Source organism: Dermacentor albipictus, chromosome 7 (assembly GCF_038994185.2).
Source record: "Dermacentor albipictus isolate Rhodes 1998 colony chromosome 7, USDA_Dalb.pri_finalv2, whole genome shotgun sequence".
In the NCBI taxonomy this organism is placed as follows: domain Eukaryota; kingdom Metazoa; phylum Arthropoda; class Arachnida; order Ixodida; family Ixodidae; genus Dermacentor; species Dermacentor albipictus.
In genome coordinates, this window is record NC_091827.1 from 128,782,620 (window position 1) to 128,802,310 (window position 19,691).

A 19,691-nucleotide genomic window follows, 5' to 3' on the forward strand; every position below is an offset into this window, starting at 1 on the left:
CAAACTTGATATTACAGAAAAAAATTATTCGTCAGATCGGAAACTTGATACCTATGTCTGTGACTAGAGTAAATATAAATTGTTTAATATTGTCAGAGTAGAGCACCTTTACACACACCGTTTATTATATGTGATGCAATTTTCCTGCACACTATAAAGAACTTATTGAATGTCTAGCATGCTTAGAATACCATCACCCTAATCTAAGCACAAGGAATTCTAATAAATGGATTACTCCACATTTCCGTACATTCTGCTACAAACACCAGTTGCTAGCCTACAACTTGCCGTTTATTCTCAACAAATTTGTAGATATTGCAGACTGCAGTAGCAAACAACTCTGACAATATTTTGTTCAGTTATATTTTTTTTCCATTGTCTCTTTTTCTTGCATTTGCATTTGCAAACACGCATTTCTTGCAGAAATGCATGCTTTTCTCTTCTGCATATGCATTTTCTGTCATTATTACATTGCATAATGACATACTTATTTGTAATGCAGTCATGACTATTATGTTTTTAATCATGCACACACACACAACAGTGTTTTCATCATGTGTCAAGTGGATATTGCCATGTAAGTTATTTTGGGCCCCGTCAAGCTACTATCGTAGCTTTTAGCCCAAAATGACCATCCAGTTCTGTTTCTTAACTGGAAAATAAACATTGATTTGATTTAAGTTAGAAAAAAATGAAGCATGCGCTGCGATTTTGTACAGTTTCAAGGTAGTCCGAATTAAGTCAGAGAGTTGTCTGAATTAACTGATGTGCGGCCAAACACATCCATACTAAGGAGTTTCATTGCAATTAATGCATATGCCTGCTGGAAAGAAAGGAACAGTTTGGATTAGCCAATTTTCCAAATTATTGAGAGCCAAATTAATTAGGTTTTACTGTAGGACAAACCCAGTGACACAAGTTGGAGTGAAACAGGTTAAGTGGCAAATTCGCAATGTCACATACCTGTGACCCAAGTTAGTTTTGAACCCGATTCCCTGTTCACAGCAGCGCGATGCTCTGACCATGAGACCATGGACAACCCAGCGACCCAAGTTGGTGGGAAAACGGTTAAAGAGACGGGCAACGAGACAGCTAGGGCAGGAAGTACTCTAGTAATGCTAATCACAGAGCTATGCCTGAAGGAGTGTGTGTTTGCAGGCCCTGCAGCAGCATCGGATGCGCCGCCCTGGCGACCGAGGGGCCCAGGAGTGGGGGCGGTTCATGCACGCCGCCAAGTGAGTATGCAACAAGTACCTTTGGCTAAGGTGTGAAGTAAATATCTGGGGTGGCTCAGGTGCACCAGCTGTGTCAAAGTGCTATACTCGCAAAATGCTGTGGTGCTGAAAGTGCCTCCTGTTGTCTATGTGCTGTTCCAAAACTTGGAGCTCGACAACCGGAATTTCAGCTTCAGGCCTGTCACAGTGGAATGCGGCAGCTTCATAACAAATCCAGGCATTGTTAGTTGCATCTTCAAGATACTGAAGCGTGCAGGCTCAATGACACAGCTCCTAGCCAGAACTCTGTGAAGGCAACATGGTAGTCGGCACAGGCAAGCATTCCTTGCACTGGCGTGGCTTCCTGCCAAGAGAGCTGCAGCGCCACTGCTAACTGCTTTACCAAGGGGCGGCTCTATCATAGTCTGCCATAGTAACATACGCCATAGCTGCCTATATTTTATGGTGAAAGCCGTCATAGGTCGAAAAATTTGTTATCTGGCGCTATTGAAAAATTAACCATTCGGCATTATGGCCCCAAAGTTATAGTCACGAAAATTGGTGGTGCCACTATGTTCATTAGTGGGACTCGAACCCACGATCTTTGGTGGAAGTTGAACCCATGACCCTTGGTGTTAATTAAGGCGAAGTTAAGGCACAGCCAATTAAGGTAGCCAATTAAGGTGCTCGATCCCACGAACTTTGGTGGGACTTAAATTCAATGGGACCAACATTGACGGTGCCACCATTGATAGTCAAACCCACGACCATTAGTGAGAGTCGAAACCCACAACCTTTGGTTTTGATAAAACCACTCGAACCCACAACCTTTGCTGGGAGTTGTACCTTCGAACTCTGGTGGGACCACAATTGAATGGCATCGAAATTGCCGGGGCCACCATTGATGGTCGAACGAACGACCATCGGTGGCAGTTGAACCCACAATATTTGGTGTTAATTAAGGTAAAGTAAATAAAGCACAGTTAATTAAGACGGAGTTAATTAAACCACTCAAACCCACAACCTATGGTGGGAGAAAAACAAGTAACAGGAAGTAACAACGCATTAAAATGAGAATGTCAAGTAATTTAATAAATGTGTCGTCAGTGTGCACACTTTCGCCATCATCCCCTTTGCGTATGCTCAATGAGTTTTTTTTTTCACGCCCATTCACTGGCGATGGAAACAAAGTGCACCGCCTGTTCCACCTAGTTCATGCACTTGCCACCAGAGTGTGCTGCCTACCCATACCCAAAAAAAGCAGGCAAGAGATTGATACGCATAGATCTGTTGCAGGCATAGATAGTGGTACAAGGTAAATACCCAGGTTTTGAGGAAGAAAAAGATTAAGTACATGTAAACAAGAATGCAAAAAATGAAAAGCATGTACAGTGAAGCCTCGTTAAACCGTAGTTGGCAGGAGCTCGGAAAAAGTGCGTACTGAACGGTAGTACTGCTTAACCGAAATAGCATGACATCACCCTCTTACCTGTCAAAAACGCAACTCGGGGGGAAAAAACATGCAGTATTTATTCACTTTGCATGACAAAAGTGTTATTTTCGTTTGATGCCGCCACGGCCTAGCAGCGATGACCGCAGCCTCAAACTTACTGAAGCTGCGAGCCAGCTTTTCAGCCAGCCCCCTTTTCAGCCAGCCCCCTGTTCTCGGCAAACATTCGCATGGCAGATTCCTCATTGTCATTGCATATTCTCCGTGCATGGGCGCGGTAGTGCTGCAGATGTCACAGGGCGCCTTTTTCATTGCGAGGTGCTGTTCTCATCGCGATGATTGCATTCATGAGGCTGACGTAACGCACACCTTCTGCCACTGTCGGGCCTGAATCGCTTGTGCTGTCGCTTTCCGTGTCGTCCTCAGCACTGTCACTAGGCGACACTTCGGCAACAGAGGCAACATTGGCGAAAAGTCGAACCTCGTAGCCGACATTTCTTTGCGGTCGCAGCAGCGCTGCCAAGCAACTTGTTCGCATTCCAAATGCCACACACCGTAGTCAACAGTAGATCCCTGTCACATGCCAGTGCTGACTTCTTCGTGTCACATTTGATGTGTAATAGCTTGAACGTTGTCTAATTTTTCTTCTATGCTCGGCGTCTTTTTTCATTCGAGCTTTGGCCTGACGCAAGTCCTTGTTCGCACGTCGCCACAACGCTCTCTGGCACGGCGCCGAAATGATGTTGATGTGGCTTCATGCGCGAACGCACAGGGTGCTTGGAGGCCTTTGTTCTGATACATGTTTGGGATCTGTGAGGCTTGTTCTGCCGGACGACCCGATGGAGACGACACACTGCCGTGCTTGCACGACGAAAAGTGTAAACATTAAGTGTTAACCGATACGTATGCAATAAGCTGTTACGCTTTATGCGGATACAAAGCACATTAAGTTCGATGGCTGCTGAGTCGGGGATTTGACTTTACTACTTTTAAAACGAAACTACTGTTTAAGTGGATACGATTTAAGGAAGTTTTACTGTATAGCACACCTAATTAACTCAAGCAGGGTAGGTGACTTATTTGACACTGCCCCGTTTAAGAGGGGATGCCAATAAATCATACCCAGAGCAGATGACGCTGTTTATGTGGGTGCTCGTTGTGACATGTAGTGAACTTTGAATAATAATAAGTTCGCAAGTTAAATTGACATTTGTATGTGATGCGCATTGGAGCTAAGCAAAACATGGCAAGATGTGGACAAGCAGGCCCTCTACTTTGATATCAAGTTCACAGTTAGTGTCTTTCCTGATTGCAGTATCATTTCAAGAACTTTGGCAATGTTGTTTGTCTGTCACCCTCATTATCATCATCACCATCATTAGCCTGTGCAGTGAATAGCATTTGAGAGATTGTGTCTCCTTGCCTAACCCCTTTCTTTATAGGTGTCTTTCTACTTGTGTCTACTGTAGGATGAAGGCCTGTCCCTGCTATCTCCAATTACTTCTGTCCTGCGCCAACCGATTCCAACTAGTGCCCACAAATTTCCTAATTTCATCACACTATCTAGTCTTTTGTAGTCCTCGACTGTGCTTCCCTTCTCTTGGCATCCATTCTGTAACCCTAATTGTCAACTGGTCGTCTACGCATTACATGGCCTGTCCAGCTCCATTTCTTTCTCTTAGTGTCAGTTAGAATATTGGCTATTCCTGTTGGCTCTCTGGTCCACACTGCGCTCTTTCTGTATCTTAATGTTATGCTAACATTCTTCGTTCCATCGCTCTTTATGCAGTCCTTAACTTGTTTTCGAGCTTCTTTGTCAATCTCTAAGTTACTGTTCCATATGTCAGCACCGGAGAATGCATTGATCGTACACCTTTCTTTTCAATGATAGTGGTAACCTTCCAGTCAGGATCTACTAGTGTCTGCCGTATGCACTCCAACCCATTTTTATTCTTCTGTAAATTTCCTTCTCATGATCAGAGTCCCCTGTGATTAGTTGACTTTGGAAAACGTACTCCTTCACAGACTGCAGAGGCCGACTGGCAATCCTGAACTCTTTCTTGTTCCCTTGCCCAGCTATTGATTATTATCTTTGTCTTCTGCATATTATTCTTCAACCCCACTGTTACGCTCTCTGTTAAGGCCCTCAGTCATTTGTTGTAATCGTCCTCTGTTGCTGAACTGGACAATGTCATCTGGAAGCCGAAGGTTGCTGAGATATTTGCCATTGATCCTTACTCCTAATCCTTCCCGGTTTTATAGCTTGAACACTTCTTCCAAGCATGCAGCGAATAGCATTTGAGAGATTGTGTCTCCTTGCCTAACCCCTTTCTTTATAAGTATCTTTCTACTTGTAGAGAATCAAGGTAGCTGTGCGATCTTTGTAGATATTGTCCAAGACGTTCACAGATGCCTCATGTACTCTTTGATTACGTACTGCCTCTATGAATGCTGGTATTTTTATCGAATCAAATGCCTTTTCGTAATCTATGAAAGCCATATAGACAGGCTGATTGTACTCTGCAGATTTCCCAATCACCTGATTGATGACATGCATGAGGTCCATTTAGAGTATCCCTTTCTGAAGCTGTCCTGTTCTCTTGGTTTACTGAAGTCCAATGTTGCCCTTCTTGTATTGGAGATTATCTTGGTGAATATTTTATACAATACTGGAAGTAAGCTAATGGGCCTATAATTTTTCAATTCTTTATAGTCTACCTTTTGTGGATTAGTGTAATGTTTGCATTTTTTCGCTTCTCTGGGACCCTTGAAGTTGTGAGACATTTCATATAAAGGGCCACAAGCTTTTCTGATATCTCCTCCATCTTCGATTAAATCGACTATTATTCCATCTTCTCCTGCCACTTTTCCCTGTTTCATGTATTGCAAGGCCCTTGTAACTTCATTGCTTGCTATGAAGGATGTTATGTTTGGGGTCGGGCATGAAATAGATGGTAGCTGGCCCATGTCATCGTCTAACTTATTTGCGCTGAAGGCGTTGTTGAAGGGAGAGACTTGTTCTCATTGAGAACTAGGAATATGGGATTTATTTACAGTATCTACATGAGAACGTTACAGTTTATCAGTCTAACATAACTGAAAGAGGAATGCACACTGGAGAGCCGACAATGGCTGCTTGTAAACACTCTGTCCTCCCTAGATCCCTAGGTGAGGGAAAACGGCCGTTCGACCAAACGGAGTGTCCAAAGTCATCGTAGCCTTTGAGGGGGAGGGGAGCCTTTGAGGGGCACTCATTTCCGCACAGGTTGCACCGACCACACCAAGGTGAGAGGGTTCTCGCAGACACAGTGCTCGGCCTGAGCAGGTGCCTCTTTATCCCAGCGTCAACTCTGCAGACAATGGCCGCCGCATCTGTCCATTGACTGATGACTTCTAAGCTGCGTGAGACGCACCGCAAAATATCTGCCAGGAGCTCCCCTGCTCCAAACAGACCGTGCGGCTGCCGGCGTACACACTAACAATACGTGCACCGCCACCGTAGCCATGGTGGCGCCGATGTCTTGTTGACTCAGCACATTGACCTCCTTACAAAACGAGTTGCCGCCGCAGCTATGGTGGCGCCGAAAGGCTGGGGACTGACGTCTGGCTGTCCTTTCAAAGCGAGTCGTCGCAGCAGACCTAGTGGTGCCTTTCTGTCGGTTGCTTCCTTGAAGATCGCCAGACCCCGCCGGTCAAACGTAACAAGGAGCCTCTGTAACCTGTTCTTTATTACTTCGAATGGAGGTATTAATGCTTCTCTGGGTACTGTACCGGTCAGTATAGAATTCTTCCACTGCTTTTACTGTATCTTTTAAATTGCTGATGATAATACCCTCCTTGTCTTTCAGTGCATACATCTTGGCTTGTCCTATGTCAAGTTTTCGTCTCACTGATTTCATGCTGCGTCTATTTTACCTCTATGACGTCTGTAGTTTTCATCCCTCTGTTCTAAGGCTGAATATTTGTTTGCAAGCGCCAGCCTAAATTGTTCTGCTTTTAAGTTTACTGCGTCTATTATGGCCTGTTTCTCCTTCGCCAATTTTACTCTTTCTCCCTTAATATTGAGATGAATCCTAGACCTCACTAGCCTATGATCACTGCACTTCTACATCCTGCACTATGCTGGGATCTCATTGTAAGATTTGTAAATGTTGGGAAAAACAATAAATCTAGAGCACAGGAAGAACACAATGTGAAGAAGGCGATGTGCAACAGAAGCTGTAATTTTTTTATGAGTATGCTATACCAACTAGCTCGCCTATCCCTCCATGAAAAAAAACATTGTCAGCAACAGCCGTAACAAGTTGTAATTTTTTGGTGTTGGAAACATAAAAACTTTGCGCTTGTGAAGTGCTTGGCAGCTCTGAGCATGAACCAGTGCTGCATGTGCGGCCAATGTCCATGATTTAACTTTCGGTCTGACACCCGCTACGCTTGCGTTGCATGTGTGTGCCGCTTGCTCTTGCTTCAATGGAGCTGTCACCACAGGAAACAAAACAGTTCTCTTGGCATTTATCCTTTCTTTTTTCAATATTTCTGGAGCAAATGTGCTTTTTGGTCAAACATCACACTGGTTTTACGTGACAGCCTTGCTGCATTTGGTAAAGACTCTTTCTGTGATTCGCAGTTATTTTGTTGCCTTTTCTATTGTAACACAAAAACTACAATAGCATGATTTTTTTAAGGGACCAGGTCTGGCCATTTCGAGCTGATAAGCACAGAGCATACAATGCGTGATAACGATCGTGCCAGCAAAGTATTATATCGCTATGAGCCGCAGAAAGGTCTTCAATTTCAAACCAGATGCCGTTTGCCCTTCTCCTCGCGTCCGCCGTGCTCCAAGCCAAAGGGTGACGCACACATGCTAGTGCACCCACAAATATGTGTTTGTGCTGTGACGTTGCTTGTGGTGACACGGGACTTCGAAAACTATTCGAAGCAACATCTGTTATTTGTGTAATATGCTGCTTGAATAGAGAAATTAAAGCTTAGGTAAATAAAAAAACACACAAACTGAATTTCTGCATGCTTTTGTTTTACTTCGCACCGCAGCAAGAGAGATGTGCTTCCGTTTCATGTGCTTGTTCTCATGTTGTGCAGTTGCATGTGCAGACACTGAAACTGTCATTTTCAATTGTGTTCCAGCGTGCCATCATGTTCCGTGATCTGCTTGTCTGCCTCAGTGTTCGTGTAGCACTGACTTATACCGCCAGACAGGTGTCCTTGTGCACTGTGTGCAAAATCATGCATTGCTCAAAATGAGACAATCGCAACAGTTCATGCGACGCCATCAGCAGAAATGTGCCGCACCACAAGAAAGTGAGGAGAAAAAAAAAATGAAGGAGAGACCTGTTATGTATGCCTCAACGACCCTCGAGCTTCGGTATGGGAGAACACAGGGAAGGAATTTTGCTTGCAAAGGCTAGATGGGGCAAGTGGAGAGAGTGCCTCTCTTGGCAGTGGTGCTCGCCTCCTGACATTGCGGCACTGAAATATTTATATCTCTACTATTAATGAACTGATTTGAAAAATTCTTGCGGCAGAATTCTCCCACCATATAACTGAAGTTTGCTATGCAGCCTGCTGAGGGGCCCTTTAAGGCATGGCCATCCTTGGCAACGACATACTCCGGTTCGGTGTAGACGGGATCATGGTAAATATAGCTGGCCTCTTGATCAAAAAACCACCCTTTTGCTCCAAAACATCATAGTGAGGCACAAATGGTATCAAAATGTAGGTTTCAGACAAGTAGTGGGAATTAGTTGCAGAGAAAGTAAAACTAACAGTATGGGTGTAATTATCACGGATATAGTCGACAATGCACTGCACTATTTTGGGAAACGGTGCACCTAGCCTCGTCGAAAACGAAAAAAAAGTTGTGTCAAAGTCAAGGCTAAAAAAAGAAAACGCCTTGATGTACATGCGTGCAGAAAGAGCAAATGAAAAACTCTGCATGAATGAAAGCAATACAGGGTCCAAAAAAGAAGTAACAGTTGCATAATGGTATGGAGAAAATAATGAAAAATATGTAATTATGCAGCAGTAAACTTGTTCCAATTTTGTCCTATTTGAGCACTTATAAATACATAGACCATGTGTGCCAACCTTATCTTATTTTGTGTCAACTGTGGTTGCCACGTCTTCTGTATCAAGCGACACTTACTGAATGCTAGATAAAGCTTTTAATTCGGCTGTCTAGGGGGTTTGGCTGTAAGCTTGAGGCTTCCATTGCATGAAGTTGGAATGCCAAGACAGTGATCTTTTAGGTGACAATGTGTGCACATAGAAAAATGTAGTTTCACATAATAGTCCTCTGGAACCCGCAAGGTGGAGAGAAGTAACTAATAAAGGAAAAATCATACATCCACCCATTCGTAGCAATTGCTACAAAGGAAACCCATACGAGTTCCTCGAAAAATGAGGAAACATTCTGTAGGTGTTCCTTCTCCACTTGGCTATGTGAAGCAACTTTGAGCCTCATCGTTGCGAGCGTGGTCGGAGTGGAGCCGCATTAGAACAAGGCTGTAGGCACTCATGGCCTGTGACTACCTGGCTCCTATATACACAACCCCAAGAATCGTATGGTCAGAAGAAACTATTTGCACAAATACTCGGACTGCAAAAGAGGATTCCGTGTGGGCTCGCTGATAGCACTGGGCCTAGAGCTTCCAGGATGTGTAACAGATGTCTTCTCCCAAAAAACACTTGCACAAAGACTTAGCATGTCGATTAACACCTTTGTCTCAAAAAAAGTGTACCACCTACGTGAGCAATCAAAATCTATGCTAGGCCTGCTATCATCTAATTCATACAAAAATTGTCTTGACCTAAACAGAACTGTTGTCCAATGTGTGGGGATGTGCAACTGTCACACGTCCCCTGATATGTTGGCTTTGCTGCATGGCTTTACAGAGGCGATCAGTGCGGTTGCATAGTAGTACAAGAGATAGCACATGTTGCGCTGCTAACACCACCTGGCAGCGTGGTTAGTCGAGTGCGACAGGGAGGTTCTTTGGCTTGGGATCGGCAAGCGCTGGAGACATTTTGCGCCTGCACCGATCCATGCTTCTGTGAGACCGTCTCGCAAGCTAGGATTAGGACTTCGGAATGGACGAACACAATCGTTCGATTATGCCACCGTTAGCATAAACATACATGCAGACGAGCATGTGTTGGTGGCCAGCATGAGGCGAACATATTCGCTCGCTACTTGGTCGCAGTGGGTCGGACTTCCTAGATTTGTCGCGCGCCCAAAAGCATGTTCTGTGAATAGCTATTCGGCTAGCAGGCATTGGTGTGTGAAAGGTACGATAAATGCCCGTGTGATTGTTTGCACTTCTGTGTTGTCATTCCTTTGTCCCAAGACCACAGGTGAGACTCCACAACGGCACCTCTTTGGCACCACTTGTGGGGCCTCAAGCACTCTGTATAACACAATGCAATGCAAACAACAAAGAGGCTTTTATTGCTCCTTCTGTACAAGAATGACACCTAGCCAAAAATGCAAGGAATCAAACACGCTGAGGAATTTAAGTTGTACTCACCATACAAAGGTACTAGGTAAATGATGTTCACCTGTGTGGGACATTAACACCTAAGCCAGTTGCCATGTAGTCCACCTCTGCTGGACAACCGCCATCTTGCAATGCACAGCTAGTAGACGACGTCCTCTTCAACAGTGTTGGAAATGGCCTGTGAGGAACCATCGCCAAGGAATAGTTTGAACAGGCATGGTTTAATTGTTTTCAACCAGAATTGTGGTACAGCAATAAGGACACTGGCAATTAAAACAGCACGGACAGATGCACTTTTTTTGTCTGACTCCTGAAATGTAGGAATTGCATCTGTTCATCTCTGTTTCTGTCGTCTTTGTTCTTATTGTTGCACCACAATTCCGGACAAAAAGGGTGCACCAACTAACCCAGAAATGCATCTTATTAACAGCTTGTCAAAGGAATCGGGTGTCACGATTGGCTGTCAGCCTCTCAAAGAGGTGTGCAGGAGTATGTCTACTTGCAAAGCATCCAAATTGTGAAGACGAAATCTTCAGACCAATCAAAACGGAAGACTTGACTTTTGGCCTTGTTGGTATGACATCATTTCTAGTGCTTGCGCAGAAACCTCAGGATGAGCTGGACAAGAGAAGAGACAAAAGAAGGTGCTACTTTCAACAATGATTTACTGGGGTCGTTGCATAAGTGTGGTAAAAAGCAATTAAGGATACCATGTTTGCAAAAAACAATATTTCATTTTTCAACATAGTTCCCTTCGAGTTCCACACACTTCCAGCAGTGCTGCAATTTTTTTATCCCCTCAGAAATAAAGGATGGCTTGAGGCCCTTGAAGTAGACATTTACCACTGAGATAACCTCTTCACCTAAAGAAAATTTTTTTCCGCCCATCCAGTTCTTCAGGTTTGGTAAGAGGAAAAAGTCATATGGGGCCGATCCCGGAGAATAGTGTGGATCAAGCACAACGTCGAAGCCTAGCTCGTGCAATGTGGCGACTGCAGCAAGCGACCTGTTGGGTGGAGCATTGGCTTGGGGAGAGAGGAGTTTTTCCTTGCTAATCCAGGTCATTTAGTGCGCAATTCTTTTTTCAGTTGATTTAGAAGTCTTGCATTATGGTATTGTGTTGCTGTTTTGTAAGCAGTCTCCAAAGACTGTTCCTCGTAAATCCCAAAAGACAGTTGCCATCACCTTTCCGGCTGAATAAACGGTCTTTACCTTTTTTTGGAGCACCTTCATCAGGCCCAGTATATTGCTTTGATTGCTGTTTAGACTCTGGAGTGTAATGATGTATCCACGTCTTGTCAACCGTTGCAAGTCGACGCCAAAAGTCCTGCGGATTACAATCAAGCACCGATAAACACTGCTTTGAGATGTCTGCCCTCATGTGCCTTTGGTCAATCGTCAGCCATCGTGGCACCCATCATGCACAGACCGTCTTCATCTGCAATTTCTCATAAAGAATGTTGTGAACTCTCTCTGCTGAGATGCCTACAGTTTCAGCTATATCATGTACCTGCACTCAGCGGTCTTCCATGACAATGCCATGAATTTTCAACACCATTTCTGGCATGCAGAGTCTGTGAACTTCGCTCAACTTGGCTTTAATCCAATGTTTTAAATAAAAATGTTTGATCACTGCTCGACATTCACCTTTTTCCATTTTCAAAGGAATCGCCACACAGCGCAGTACCAGTGGCTGTGAAACGCCTACTAACTGTCGGTACCCGCGTAAGAAAGCTCTGCCGTCTTATGAAGGGCGCTTCTGGCATGCCAGCTAGAAGAAAACAGAATTGTAGTGCCATCTCTTGTATTTTTATCATACTTATCAAACGACCCTCATATCGGAAGCCTGATTACAGGTTCATATATGCAAGACAACAAAAACACCGGCAAAACATGAAGCACTGAAGAATGACAATTCTTATCCATACAAAAGCTAGGCGTTTGCATTGAATCCTGTATCATGCCAATCCTCAGCATTTTATTTTTAGCTAGCCCTGACGAAGTCCTTCTGATGAGCTTTATGGGCACCAAAGTGTCAGTTTTAGATGTTTGGATGAGCAGCTGTTCTTACTTAATTGTGGCAAAGGCTTCTTTGAATCTGAAGCTTTTAAAACTGGTTCGGGATTGCTTGCAACCATTGGTGCTCTCATGATGGGTGATGATTGTCAGTGAGGTTTCTTGACATACTTATTTATTTCCATGCTCGAGTTGTGAACCTAGGGGGACAAAACTATTGTTTGTCATTCAGCTCCTCCCACTCTGATTTGGTGAAGACCATCGTCAGGCACTGCCTCAACAATGCTCTCAACAAATCCTGTTCCCGTCTTATGAGGACAGTCAAATGCTCACCTGATCACATTCAGGTACCGGTTGCAGAAGCCTTGCTCAGGAAACCACTTCCAGCCAGCACGCCTGCACTACAGCTGCTTCTAGCCCAAGAAGAATGGTCATTATTCCTTACCAGTACAGAATTTTAGTATTATCACAAAGGTTGGTTCACGGACAAATGTTAGGGCAGTTTTTATGGCCCCCAACAAGTTGGGAAAATGCTGCAAAATTAGCAACCCAGTCACTGATGAAAGGCGCAGCTTTCAAGAAACATAGAACGTGTTACATATCCTGCAATGAAAGTGTTTACCAGATAACATGTTCGTGTGGTCTAATGGGGTGGTGTCTAAATGATAGGCTTAGAGAGCCCTTGTGAAGAAAGGAAGCGATGGCTGGTTAGTTGCACGTTGCAACACATGGGTTGTTCACCTCTGTTTCATGACTGCTTTGTTGTGGGCAGGTGTGAAGATGAAATAACAAGATTGATAATTTAGTCAGCAACAATAGACAAGCTACACCAAGATTGTGTTAGTACACCTTCACTATCTTTATTGAAGAAAGAATTGCAATTTCTTGGTGCCTCATAGTTTGCTCGTGCTTGATTCGTTGTTTTGCGTATACAGTCGAACGCCTTTAGAATGAAGTGCGTGCGGCTTCTAAAATCGTTTGTTATGAAGGTCATTTTGCTGTAAATGTTGCGCACCATGCAGCTCGCAATAAAACAGAATTTTGTTATACAGGCGATTTCGTTGTAGAGCCGCTCAACAGTATAAATCTGTGATCCAGCTTCCGGTAAATCATTGTTGAAAGTACTGCTTGTGTGTGTGTCTCTTCTTTTCTCTGTCTCGTCTAAGGTTCTTTTGCTAACAGTGGAAAAAATAGTGGGTTATGGAGCATATATAAAACAGTCATTCCTAATTCATTAATAGCAGCTTAGCTGTTTCCTTGACAAGAAAAGTGTATCACCACACCTGGACAGCAATTTGTTTTTGGCAGGAAGTGTAATTGGGCAGCAAATCTTTTATGCTAGGGGGTGGGTGGGGCTGAAGCACACTATGGAGCACACTATAGTAGAGTCTTTGCTCGTCTGAGTGTCTCACTGTTTCTGAGTGTCCCCCCCCTCTCAGCCGTCTGGATCTGTTCTTACGCCCTGCGTCGTCACTGCCCAGTCGCCTCCCCCAATCCATCGTCAGGAGACCGATGACGTCAGGAGACCAATCCAGTGTCAGGAGACTGGTAGTGTTGGGAGACTGATAGTGTCGGGAGACCGATGGCGTCAGGAGACCGATTTCGGTGTCGGGAAACCGATTCCAGCTTGGGGAGACCGATGGTGTCAGGAGGTCGGTTGCTCTTTTCGTCCGAAGAGAGCTTGGTCAGAAATGCACGTACATCACTCATCTCTGGCGTGGACAGGTCAATTTAGGCTGCTGACAGGTGTGTAGAATCGTAGCCTTGCAATGAATGATGAGGCGTGACAACTGTATGTCGCTGGGGTGGCTTCCCCCTGCTCTGAAGGACTGCCGGGCACAACAGCACCTCCAGCACCAGATGGTGCATCAGGAGGTTGAGTTGTTCAATGCAGCTCAGCCGGCTTGATGCCTGCATTGTTTAAAGCCAAAGGCCACAGCTTCTGAGAATGACGATCTTGGGCCCAAGACCTCTTAGTAGGTGGGCTTTGACTGTATTGCGTAACTGCAAAAGGACAAGCTCCAAGGAGTGACATTGTCAGCCACACACAATGCCTCAAGTGTCATGTGCACATCACTCTCATTGCCAGACTGTACGAATTAAAAATTGGACAACCCGTTGCTGAAAAGAAAACCGTGAAACACAAGGTTCAAGTTGATTTAGACCAGTACCCAGAAACATCCAATTATGTGTCCTCTCAAATAGACACAAACAGGTTTACGTAATCGAGCTAAGTAATCATGAATTAGAGCTTCCTCGGGGAGAAAGGTGAAGGGGGAACTGGCCTTCATTACCTTGTGTCTGAAACAGCACCAGATAGCCACATGATCATTACATAATGCCAAATTGCGAAATCCACAAAAGGGAAAACTATCTCAAAACCTTATCACGTTCCTAAATTAGCTCAGGAGGCCTTACTTATTCTGCTTTTCTTCTAGTGCGCTTCTAAATGATGCTAATACGACGCAGCGTGTTTAGAACAAATCGCCAAATCCGACCAATAATAACCAAACTTCCAAATAAAAAATTGTGCGGATTATCCTAAACAAGTCGCAATTAAACTTGCATTGAGGCTTTTTATTTTCAGCCTTCAACTCTGTGTAAGAAAAGAAACTAAACCACTGACCGTTTCCCTTCTCCAGCATTAAGCTGTCACATTTTCATGGAAGTAATCAAACAAGAAAAAAATCTGCCATACCACGAGCAGAAGAGACCAGCAATGCTTTCTAGCAAAAGTTTCTCAAACTTAAATGTTCCAAAATATTAATGTCGTCGAAGAATATAAAGCTCATGAATGCAATGTACAAAATGTGCCTCCAGAAGTACTCCTGCCAAATCAAACATGACTCGTTATGAACTCCCTCTAAAGTAACTTAAATTTGCGCAACTTGCATGTGACCTTCCAACTGTATGCAGCAGTGACCCTGTTTGCCTTGCAGTTATACATGTCATCACGTGAACTTTCCACTTCAAGCTATGGAACTAACCTGAGCTGAAAAAGCTAATAACCTAAAGAAAAAAGGATTGTGGTATTCCTTACGCATTGTCAAACATTCAGCGCGCAACTAATCTCGTACAAAATGAACACAAACGAACAAAACTGTTTGCAATGCTTCTTCCTGATTTCTTTTTCAGGCCTTAACAAATCCTTTCAGATGAGCTCGAGAGGGTCGCGCCTTCTGGGGTTCTTGCAAAGTGCGGTCGTGAACAAGGCAAAACTCATTTGCCCGACACACCTCATAGCTACGACTTTAGAACAAGAGCCACTGCATACTAGGAGAGGGGTACATTCACAAACCTGCGCACCCTTTTCCCCTTATGTACTAGGCAGTTGACTTTCTTTGCCCTCTCGAGTGACCAGCTTTTGTAGCAGCCTACAGGATGCTTCCCTTTGTCCCTCTGCTATGAGACGCCCTCAATGCCTTTAAGCTGCGGTTACTACGCCTGAATTTTCGTGAAACTCTCTTTTTCGCGATCTGCGTCACGCCGAGCCCGGTCTCTACAAATGCCTAAGCTTGGAAGTTACTGTCTTTTGCTTTTTCACAGTCTTCAGCTGGATCCCGACTTTCATGCCTTTGCCTCTGTCGTCTTGGCGCTTCACACGTTTGATTCTAGATGCCTCGACTGCATCCGCCTTTCTTCTCCTGTGCCTGTGCCTTATCTTCACGATCGGTTCTGACCTATCCGAACAGCAATAGGTGACTTTTTCCGGCAGGCCGGCCAAACTTGCTGCCTTCGTACAAGCTTGTCTTAACGGGCCCTCTGTTTCCTGTGCTCTTTTTGGCAGGCTGGCCGCACTTGCCACCTCCTTACACACTTGGCCTGATGGGTCCTCCGTTTCTTGTGCGGGAAAACAGCCGCTCTCTACCACCTTTTCCTCGCTTCCGGCTACTAACACATTTGACTTGTCACTGCACACAGCTACCTCGGGAATGTTTCCATGGTCCTCTGACCGCTGCTCAATACGGGACATGCCTATCAGTCTTCGAGTCTCCTCCCGTGTTTTTCCCTGAAAGCTCCCATATCGGAGAAGGGTTCTCCTCGCTCCGTCAGCTATTGCTCCGACCCATTTGAAGAACTATAGCTGACTTGCTCTTGCAGGCTGGCTGAAATTGCCACCTTCGTGCTGATTTGCTCTACTTGAGGTGCGTCACCCTCTTTCCCTTGATGGGTGTCCAGGGAATTTGAAGTCTCCGGTTCAACATTCCTACGGACAAACTTATTACCCTTTTGCTTCCCAGCACCGTATCGCACTTTATCGCTTCTGTCCAATTGTCACAGTGTACTGCAGAAACTTTGTCACGTGCAGCTATCCTCGGAAAATTCTGCCACTCTGTCTTTTTGGCCTTCGAGGTCGGTGCAAAATTCCAGACCAAAGTGTCTGAACAAAGCGTTCTTAGCCCTATCATAGTCTCGTGCTTTCTCCTCGGAGAAGCAGTTCATGTAGCACTTAGCGATACCTAATGGAATTAGTGCTGGTAATCTCTCGGTCCACAAGTCCCGGCTCATACCCTCTTTCTCACACTCACTTTCGAAATAAGCGAGAAGATTAACTATAACATTGTTTGCCTCGAAAGTGTGGAACTGGCATCGCGTGGTCTGCCATCTAAGTATCTGACTTTTGTGTTCAAGCTCTGCCATCCTGAGAGTGTGCCATTGCACTGCCTCCTGCTCAAGTCTCTCGTATTCCTCTGCTTCTCGCTTGCGCCTCTCTACTGCTTCACGCTCGTGCCCCTCACCCTCTTCTGCCTTTTGCTTTCTTTCAACGATGGATTTCCCGAGTTTCATCAGCCTCCTCAACCATCACATCTTCTAGGTTCATGACATCAAGGACTGGACCTTTTTCTTTTGCGGAGCCAGCGCAAACGCCCAATTCCTCGTAAATTAGAAGCAGGTCCTGCATTTCAAATTTATTTAAAGGGAATTTGTTTGCCTTCAGCATTCACCCCTCTTAAAGCTGAAAATACTCATTTAAAGAAGGTGAATTTGCACTCCAGTGCCCACCAGAAAACACTCACACTCTCCTAGCATCTGCTTTCTTCTACTACACTCATAAACAAATTTACACCCTTTGGGTCATATTTTGCCACACAACAATAGTCTTCTTTCTTGTCCACATTCCCTTTCTTTAGCGCTGCGAGCCCGGTACTTCCAAATCATGAATGGCATGCATGTCATCAGCATGACATAGGTAGCATTCTCGACAGGAAAGTAGCGAGCACAGCGTTTTCAAGAAAGGTAACGCAGCAAGACAGATGACGATTGTTGTTGTGCGGCAAAGATACACGTCAAAGGGTGTACATTTGTTTAAGAGTGTAGACAGAGCTCTGGTGACATAAAGAGCAAACATTCGGCACTAGCTGGCCAGTCCTTATTGCTACCGCCAGGAGACTGCAGAATTTCTCCTTTGTTGCGCTCTTTACTAACAAAATAACTTTCCTGGCCTCACCGACCTCCTCCCAACTCCTCTCTTCATTCTGAAAAAGCTCCAATTTCTGCCTTTTGCCTTTCACAGGGCCAACCGAAATGCCCATCTGCTCATGAATTCTGAGGAGTTCTTGAATTTTCGACTTCTCCATGCTCACCGTGCACCCTGTGTTTCTTCCCCACTAGCAAGTTAGCCCGCGAGACACTCAATTCATAGCCTACGAGACAAAATCACTAATAACACCGAACATCATTGCTGACTCCCTGCGCTAATGAATCTGGCGAAAAGATAAGCAAACACGCAGCATTCACCACACCAATGTAGCCAACGCCAACTGATCCCAAAAGCTGCCAGTCACTGTTGTGAAGTCAGCATATCCGAAGTTCCGCGAGGTCAATTCCACCGTTGCCACCACTGTTGTGAAATCAAGGCTCCGTGCGGCCAACAAAGTTGGCTGCACAGAGCCCCGACGGGGCTTGCCAGGTGCTGAAATGGTTCCGAGCGACGTTCAAGAGAATGAAAGAAGGAATACATTCAATAAAAGTACATAGTTGAATTTTACAATACGGCTCCTACTATCAGAGCACACTATGGTAGCATCCTTGCTTGTCTAAGTGTCTCACTGTTTCCGAGTGTCCCCCCTCTCAGCCGTCGTTTGGATCTGCTTTTACGCCCTGCGTCATCACTGCCCAGTCGCCTCCCTCAATCTGGCGTCAGGAGACTGATGACGTCATGAGACTGATGGCGTCAGCAGACCAATTCTGGTATCGGGATATGGATGGTGTCAGGAGACCGATTCTGGCGTCTGCAGACGGATGGTGTCAGGAGATAGATTCCGGCATCAGGAGACCGATGGAATCAGGAGGTCGGTTGCTCTTTTCTTCCAAAGGGAGCTTGGTCAGAAGTGCATGCACATCACTCATCTCCGGCGTGGACAGGACTATTTTGGCTGCTGACAGGTGTGAAGAATCGTCGCTTTGCAATGAATGATAAGGTGTGACAACTGTATGTCACTGGAGTGTCATCCCCGCTCTGAAGGACCGCCGGGCATGACACTGCAGAGCGTGAGTTGGGCAACTTTGTGCAAGTTGTTGCTGCAGCGCTAGAGTCTGCCACAGTGAGGTCGTTTGACTGGTTCACCATGGCAATGCTCTTATTTGTTGCCTGGACAGTACTCTATGCTTTTTAAGGTATGAGGCCATGGGCTCTTTTCCCTGTGGCTGTGGCCTCATTTTAGGCAAACTGCAAGAATGCTTGCATGCTTGATTTAGGGGCATGTTAGCAAACTAGCGAAATAGTTGTAGTTGAAGGTTCAACTGAATACCATCTGGTAAGGTAAAATTATTAGAAAACAAGCAGGTCACTGACTCAGCTAAACAAAATTATGTTTTGGGATCGGTACGTATCCCTTGTTCACAATGGAAATGGTGGCTTTACAGAAAGGTACTTAAGGTATTTAAAACAATCTCAAGTATTCTACTATGGCATTCGTCATACCCCACCGTGCAGTTTCAGAATGTTAACTCCACAATTTGTCTTAAGTGGAGTGCAGATCTCATTGAGATGAGACATAGATTAGGGCAGATCCACCAACCAACCCTGCATGGCATACGAGCACAATATAGGCTTTAATTCAGTTCATTTAGCTTCTGGTGATCAACTTGCTGCGCAGAACGCACTTTCCAGCCGTGTGCAGACGTCAACAGAGCCCTATGTCACGTACATTCAGGACGTCTTGGCTCTGTGCCGCAAAGTTGACGCACTCATGACTGAGTCGGACAAGGTTTCCCACATCCTCAAAGGCATTGCCGATGACGCCTTCAAGTTGCTTGTATTCAACAACATGGTGATGGTGGACGCAGTTATAAAAAAGTGCCGCCGCCTGGAACTCGCTAAAAGCCGACGTATCGACCAGCAGTTTGCCCGTCTGCCCAACACCCGAGCGACATCTTCCTGTGCCAACGCTCCTCGTCCCAACAACACTGGCGATATTACCAGGATCGTCTGGCGTGAGATCCAGGCTGCCTATCCGGCTGCCATAGACTCCAGCGCCGCCAACACACCTGCAG

At 45.1% G+C, this 19,691-nt stretch overlaps 1 protein-coding gene across 2 annotated transcripts in view; it reads left to right on the forward strand.

The window, feature by feature from the left end:
- Positions 1-19,691, forward strand: part of Syx5 (syntaxin 5) — a 292,245-nt gene that overhangs the window by 65,374 nt on the left and 207,180 nt on the right. For both annotated transcript variants that reach the window (XM_065424230.2, XM_065424229.2), the window contains exon 4: positions 1,159-1,235. In XM_065424230.2, coding sequence (XP_065280302.2) covers positions 1,159-1,235 — 77 coding nt within the window. The remainder of the gene's footprint in view (positions 1-1,158; positions 1,236-19,691) is intronic.